Here is an 8,176-nt window from a genome sequence, read left to right on the forward strand (position 1 = left end):
TATAACAAAGAAACAGAATTTCCGGAGGATGAGGCCCAGAAATCAGGATTTTAAAAAGATTCCCAGGTGATTCTAATGTGCAGCCAAGGTTGAGAACCTCTGTTCTAGATTCAAATCGCAGCCCTGACACTTACTAGCTGTGTGATCTTGGGCAAAATCCCTTACCTCTCTGGGCTCACTTTTTTTTAACCATTTTTAAAAAATGTCCTTATTTCATAGGACTTTTTATTATTAAATGAGTTAAACCATGTAAAAATACTAAAAAATGTCTGCCAAATGGTGTTTTATAAACTGTATTACTTACCATGTGCCAAGATCTGTTTGACTCTCTCATTTATGTTTAGTCCCTGATCTACTGAGTCTATATAACCTGAAATTTTTCTGGTGACCGTTATTGTCCAGTTTGCTTTTATGAAGATATTACAAAATGGGCCCTCGTGTGCGAATAGTAGATGAGGTGGGGGTGAAGGGAGTAAAGGATTTGTATGAAAAGGAAAATCTAATTTCCTAATTAGATTCTAATCCTACATAAAGATAATGTATCATTTATAGAAGCCATGCATTCGTCCAGCATTTATTGTGATGCTTTATGGCAGTGGTTCTCAACCTTCCTAATGCCGCGACCCTTTAATACAGTTCCTCATGTTGTGGTGACCCCAACCATAAAATTATTTTCATTGCTACTTCATAACTGTAATTTTGCTACTGTTACGAATCATAATGTAAATATCTGATATGCAGGATGTATTTTCATTGTTACAAATTGAACATAATTAAAGCATAGTGATTAATCACAAAAACAGTATGTAATTATATATGTGTTTTCCGATGGTCTTAGGCAACCCCTGTGAAAGGGTCGTTCGACCCCCAAAGGGTCGCGACCCACAGGTTGAGAACCGCTGCTTTATGGAGTCAGAGACCACCTTAGGTCCATTGGACATTATCAGCTATAACCCTCTCTGCCCTAAAAGAGCACAGTCTGCCCTAACTGGTTTGGCTCAGTGGATAGAGCGTTGGCCTGCAGACTGAAAGGTCCCAGGTTCAATTCCGGTCAAGGGCATGTACCTTGGTTGCGGGCACATCCCCAGTAGGAAGTGTGCAGGAAGCAGCTGATCGATGTTTCTCTCTCATCGATGTTTCTGGCTCTCTATCCTTCTCCCTTCCTCTCTGTAAAAAAGTCAATAAAATATATTTTTTTAAAAAAGTGGTCCTTTAAAAAAAAAAAAAGAGCACAGTCTTCTGGGAACAGCAGAGCAGTAAATGAATCACTGTAGTCTCTTGCTTTGATAAAGTGGGGGGAGGGTATAGGAGAGTCTTGTGGCACAAAAGAAAGATGTCCTAATCCAGATGGAAATCTGAAAAGAATACAGAAATTCCTGGAGAGTATCGTTTGATGAATATCATTATTACTATTGTCATTGCAAGGGATGTATTAAATCAAGAGCTATTTTGATACAGTTTGTGTTTTGAAGTTTTCATTGTTTTTAAAGAAACTAAAGAAAATTATAACCTTATCTATTTCCCATTATTTTTTAAGAAAACTACAAAATTCCATGCTGAAACATGCCAACAATGTTACCATCAGAGAAAGCATGCAAAACGATGTATGCAAAATTGTAGTAAAACTTCAAGAAATGAAAGAGAAGAAGGAAGTCCATTTAAATAACATTGACAGACTCGCCCATATGATCACAATGATTGAAGAGGAGATGGTGAAGCTTCGCAAGAAATATGAACGAGCTGTTCAGTCTCGAAATGAAAGGTAAAAATCAGGAACCTACTGTGAGAACAAAGCACCCAGAGATCCTATTTAGAAATGTTTCCCCTTTTTCTATCTATACATGACAGTGGGTAGTGAGGGACATTTGATATTCAGGTTTTATTAGTTTTGGAGGGGAGGGGTAGCTTCATGTTTTGCCTGAAAATAAGAAACTCTGACCCTGGATGGGTAGCTAAGTTGGTTAGAACATCTTCTGATGCCAAGGTTGCAGGTTCAATCCTGGTCAGGGTGCATACAAGAATCAACCAATGGCTGAAACCGGTTTGGCTCAGTGGATAGAGCGTCGGCCTGCGGACTGAGAGGTCCCAGGTTCGATTCCGGTCAAGGGCATGTACCTGGGCTGCGGGCACATCCCCAGTGGGAGATGTGCAGGAGGCGCTGATCGATGTTTCTCTCTCATCGATGGTTCTAACTCTCTATCTCTCTCCCTTCCTCTCTGTAAAAAATCAATAAAAATATATTTTAAAAAAAATAGCTTTAAAAGAATCAACCAATGAATGCATAAATAAGTGGAACAACAAAATTGTTGTGTCCCTCGTCTCTCTCTCTCTCTCTCTCTCTCTCTCTCTCTCTCTCTCTCTCTCTCTCTCATAAATAAAAATTGAAGGAAGGAAGGAAGGAAAGAAGGAAGGAAGGATGTTCTTGTAAGAGAAACAAGTGACAGTTGAGTTTGGGGAGCTGCTTACTTGAAGATAAAAGTCCTTTCCCAGATTACCTTTCAGGATGCCTCTGATACCATCAAATTATTACAGACAATGGACATAAATAAGTCTTCGGATCATGTATCCACATTTGTGACAGGCCTGTTCATAGTATGATATTTATTCAACCTTTCTCCCAGTTCATAAGTAAGAACTTTAGGAGTAGCATCGCTTCTTCCAGGCCACAATGATATCATTACTCAATTACTACTTTAGCAGTTTTCCCAAGTTTCTTGTGCTTTGAGAAATCTGGCATGTGAGATGGTAGAGCCTTATAGTAAGTGCATCTGGTATCAGAGTGTTTTTCATCAACCCTTGGTTGTGTTCTGTGTAAGTGCTGGACCCTGACAGTACAAAAAGATGGTCAAACATTGCTCCTGCTTTCTATTTTAAAGAGGGCTGAGATCATGAGAAGAACCAATAATTGTCAGATGAGACAAAATATAGAGCTAAGATTAGTCAAATACAACTACATACACACATGTTTTGAGGAGAACAGCGAGAGAGACTCAATTAAAGATAAACTCTGGGGAAATGGATACGCAGTGTGTGGGAAGAACTGCAGGGTGGTGAAGAATACCATTTTTCAAAGGGTTGGCTGGTGTGTTCTCTGGGGGATGGGGGAACCTTCTTACTTGTCTCCTGGCACAAACCAAGGCATTTAGGCAGTGTACTCCCAGGCCCTGGTCAGATCCGGGGGGCTGGAATTAGAAATTTCTTACTCTGTTTCTTCCCCAGATTCTCCTCACAAGGAGGGGTCTTTTTCCTGGCATGATTATAAATGACGGAATTTGCCTGTTCATTAGGAAATCTGCATCGGAAATAGTCAGCTTTAAGAGGACCTAATGGGCTTGGCACGTTACATAGAGCAGAATCACTGCAGAAATACATTCCCTGGCCCTCTGCCTGAGCGCATCTGGCCAGAACTTGGTTGGCAAGCCTGGTCCAAGGAAAGGATCTGCAGAAAATCAGACTGCGGGGTCACTTTGTTCGTGCGTGGGGAACGACATTCTCTCCCACCCCAGGAAACCTTGGGGACTTACAGAGGTTCTGTGCCAGCCAACCACGTGGTCAGCTCAGAGTCAAGAGGCTCAACAACCATCCCTTTCCAATCTCCCAAAATTCCAAGTGTAGAGTTTACCTAGAAACCCCCTGGTAAATATCGTTTGTCTTCTAGAATTACGCAATGCTGAGGTGCATTCTGCACACCCAAATCCAGAGGAAACCACAATAGCTAGTAAAACTGTGGCCTCAACATCCTCTTAACCTCTGCCCCTCCATTTGACCATAGTGGCGTTCAGCTGATAGAGCGGGAAGAAGAAGTGTGCATCTTCTATGAAAAAATAAATATCCAAGAGAAGATGAAACTCAATGCGGAAATTGAAATACATGTCTTGGATGAAAAAATCCGATTCCTGAAACTGAAGATTGCTGAGAAGCAAAGACAGATCTATGTGACCCAGAAACTGGTGCCAGTCAAGAAGGCCCTGGATGCCGACGTAGCCGTGCTCCAGATTCAGGTGGGCACGAGCTCCTGAGACACTGCCTGGGACCATTTGCCTTTCCCCCTCCATTATTGGTGTGTAGGTTGTATGTTCTTACATGTAAACCGAACCATGCTACTCCTGGAACCTGTGAGAACCCCGGAGTTATGTGGAACACTGCTGCAGGGCCACCCTCCAGAGGTCTTTTCCCCATGAAGCATTTTCTGCCTTTCTGAGAATACACACCCTCCCAAATCTCAACTCTAGCTCAGCTTTCTCACAGCTCAAACTTACGTAATTTCACTTCCACCAACATAATGATGTTTTTGATGCTTGCTGGAAAGACCTAGCTCTCTGATTTTTAGTACTCTTGCCCTCTGGAGCTGAGATTGTTGTTCTTTCTTAATTGGCCATCACATTTAATTCGACTCCTTGTGAACCCCTGTAGTGTCCCTGTAATTTAATAACCTGGCCTCTGACATGGCCTTTTAAAAAGTGTAATAAAGCCCACAAAATTAAACATGAAGTAGCAATAGAAAGAGAGGAAAGAAAGCTGCTTTCTTCACATCTAATAATCGCAATTTTTATGAGAATATAAGAAAAAATTAAACTAAAGAAAACAGTGGCTTGAACTTTTTTCCATCGACACAGTGTAGGAACAAATTTTAACCTATAACAAGTTTTCCAAAATGTCAGGTGGCTTTCAGATTTTTTTCTGATTATAAAATTAAGAAACCTTAATCAAGTTTTTAAAAAATACAAAATTTTTAAAGAAGAAAATAAAATTTTATCCCCAAGATATATAACCACTATTAAAATGATCAGAAATCTGGAAGAGATCCTTCTAGTCTTTTACTTTACAAGTGAAAGGTTTTTATTAGCTTGTGTTGTAAACACAGTTTGGGGTCCTGCTTTTTAATTAAATCACATCAAGGGGATTCACAGATCCCCTCCGCACACAGTGCCTGGTCCCCCTCTGCACCGTCCAGCACAGACTCGGCCAGCATCTTCAGCCTGCATCTACACAGGAGCATTCATGCAAGGCCTTTGTCTGTGAACTGACTTTCTTGAAGATTTGGGGCAACAGTGTGAGAGGGCACGGTACAGAAATGCAAAGAATTTCAAGTTAAGTATCAGGTAGCCATGCCCTTCTGAGCTCCGTAGGGCCACTCTATCCCTGGGAGCAGTCCCCGCCTGCATTACCCCATGTAGCACCCTACTCTAGCTCCATTTCACTGGCTTGTCTTTCCATCTTTCATCCCCCATCTGCCCTCCACAGCCTCGCCATCCAGGTGGTCCCCCAGGCACTTCATACTGGTCTCACTCCATTTTACAGAATCACTTGGTTCTCTCTAGCTCTTTCCCCAAATACAGTTTCAGGGCCATCTTTGCCCATACTAAACTGTCAAGATGCCCAGCAGAACAAAGGAACTAAATTCAATAAGGCCCACAACAGAAAAATTCACTCTCCATTATGTAAGCATTTTAACTCTGTTCATTACAAATCAACAATTCTATTCAATGGCGAAAATGAGTTGTTCTTAAAACATATATACTTGGCATTTCATTATATGAAAGCACTTATCCATTGTGAACTATGAATTCAGATTACCCGAGAGGGAATATTATGCATTGAGTGATAGGATGCCCTGCCTAATGGGAGACTTTACCATTCTGACTGCGGATGAATTGAGACATGTGGATTTGTGTTATACCAGCTACCTGTTCTACCAGAGTTGGTTCTAACAAGCTTAAGAACAGTTGAATAGAAAGTTTCCCATTAGTCTCCATACGTCACTTAATTATTTAACTGTCTACTCAGCACTGACTACGTGGGCCCTTTGAAGGACTGTGTGTGAAAGTTTGAGCTTCAGGCAAGCCATTTTGTACCCTGCCTGATAGTGCCGGATCCTTGCCATAGCATGTTATTTGATAAAGCTGCTGTGTTGTTTTTCAAAGTCTTCCCATTTTTGGAATTCTCTTAAGGTTTGCATTTTTTCAGCTGTTTGAAATAGTTTTTAATTATTCAACAGTTTAATCCAAGAATAATCATGAGTCATATATTCCTGGATGTTTGCAACCAGAGGTCCTTTTTAGGGATCTTGGAAATCACATGAACTACTGTAGGATACAAGAACACCATTTTATATAGAAAAAGAAAATTTTTCCTCAATGGCCCATGGGGAAATAAGATCAATCAAGGCACTGCTGGATAAGCAAGCACCATATTTTTGCTTCCTATTTAATTTCCTAATTAAGAGAAGGAAATGTTGTGCTGAGCAAATGCTTATTTACATATGGGTGTATACTTTAAAATTCCATATTGATGGCAATTAAGAAGTGTGGAGAGAGGGGAAGAAAAAGAAAAAATCAAATTATTTATGTCACCCTTTAAAATTATTTTTTGTCAGGAGCATAAATTAAAAAGTTTAAACTCTATCTATATCATCTTGGACACATAAAGTTCCTTAAATATATCATCTCATTTACGAGGTCAACACCATTAGATTAAGCCTTATCTTCCAATTTGACAGTTGAAGAAACTGGCTTAGAGAAGAAAAATGGTTTCCCTGAAATTATGCAGGTTTTCAGTAGAAAAGCTAAAAATGCTGACTCTTGGTTTTCACCATGCTCCACATCTCCCTGTAAAACAAAAGCTCAGTGTGGCTGCCACTTCTACTTGGGAGTGGCCATATTTCTTCATCTACCTCCAAGGTCTCATTAATTCAACAAATAGAGTTGATATATAAGACATTATATTGGGTATTTAGCAAAAAGTATTTAAATAGTTCAGCCTGTTTCTCATAGACTGTACATTGTACTGACCTAGTAATGAAGAACTTAATTCTCCTGTGGAAAGCCATTAAGCTATTGCCAGCAAAGGGTTTTAAACTGGAGTCTATTGTGTTCCATACCCTGTATGTTGTCCAGCTTGCCTCTGTAACAACTTTCAATAAAGATGTCAAGTCTGTATAGTCTGAGCTCTGCAACCCACACAACTTCCCATGAGTATAACATGAAATGGGAAGTCACAAAGGACTGGGTAAAATCAGCTTTTTCTTTGATGACTCAGAAGTCACTGCCTTCTTTGTAGGGTCAATTACCAACACCCTGCTCATGGCACCAAAGTGAGCAGAAGCATTGCTTAACCTCAAGTTCCAGCTGATTGGGTGTTAAGAATTGTCTTCCACTTTTGTCTGTGTCAGTCCTACTCAAAGATGCTAAAAACCCTTGGCTGTGTGATTTTAAAATTTACAAGCAGGAGAGTTAGTTTTAAAATTAATGTTTCTTTTTTTAATAGTTTTCACAGTGTACAGACAGAATAAAAGACCTGGAGAAACAGTTTATAAATCCTGAGGGTGAGAACAGAATCCGCTTCCTTCCAGGGAAAGATATGACTACAGAAGAAATGATCAAAAAAATAGATTCGGTAAATATTCTTTCTTATTTCTTATTTTTTTATTTATTGAATTTATTGTGGTGACATTGGCTAATAAAATTATATATGGCCCGGCCAGTGTGGTTCAGTGGTTGAGCATTGACCCATGAACAAAGAGGTCACCGGTTCAATTCCAGTTAGGGCACATTCCCAGGGTTGCAGGTTCGTTCCCCAGTAGGGGACATACAGGAGGCAGCTGATGGATGATGTTTCTCATCAATGCTTCTATCCCTCTCCCTTCTTCTCTCTCTAAAAATCAATTTAAAAAACATATTTTAAAAAAGGAAAAGAAAAAATTATATAGGTTACAGTAATACAATTCTATAATACATCATCTATATCAGTGATTCCCAAAGTGGGCGCTACCGCCCCCTGGTGGGCGCTGCAGCGATCCAGGGCGGCGGTGATGGCCACAGGTGCATTTGGGGGCGATGAGTAACTGCTATTAAAATTAAAAAAAAATTAATTTCCAGGGGCTGAGTAATATTTTTTCTGGAAAGGGGGCGGTAGGCCAAATAAGTTTGGGAACCACTGATCTATATGTTGTATTGCATGTTCACTATCCCAAGTCAAGTCCCCTTCCATTACCACTTATCTCCCAACTTCTTCTGGATCTTAAGAGAAATGCTTGTAGTTTTTTGCCCATTAAGTATAATGTTGGCTGTAGGTTTGTCCTACATGGCCTTTGTCACATTGAGGTATATTTCCTCTATTTCCACTTTGCTGAGAGTTTTTATCATAAATGGCTCCTGGATTTTATCAAATGCTTTTC

At 40.1% G+C, this 8,176-nt stretch overlaps 1 protein-coding gene across 1 annotated transcript in view; it reads left to right on the forward strand.

The window, feature by feature from the left end:
• Positions 1-8,176, forward strand: part of CCDC146 (coiled-coil domain containing 146) — a 46,763-nt gene that overhangs the window by 27,077 nt on the left and 11,510 nt on the right. The window contains exons 14-16 of the mRNA XM_023751019.1: positions 1,538-1,762; positions 3,773-4,001; positions 7,267-7,395. Of these exons, the coding sequence (XP_023606787.1) occupies positions 1,538-1,762; positions 3,773-4,001; positions 7,267-7,395 (583 nt within the window). The remainder of the gene's footprint in view (positions 1-1,537; positions 1,763-3,772; positions 4,002-7,266; positions 7,396-8,176) is intronic.

This window comes from Myotis lucifugus, unplaced genomic scaffold, assembly GCF_000147115.1.
Source record: "Myotis lucifugus unplaced genomic scaffold, Myoluc2.0 scaffold_18, whole genome shotgun sequence".
In the NCBI taxonomy this organism is placed as follows: Eukaryota; Metazoa; Chordata; class Mammalia; order Chiroptera; family Vespertilionidae; genus Myotis; species Myotis lucifugus.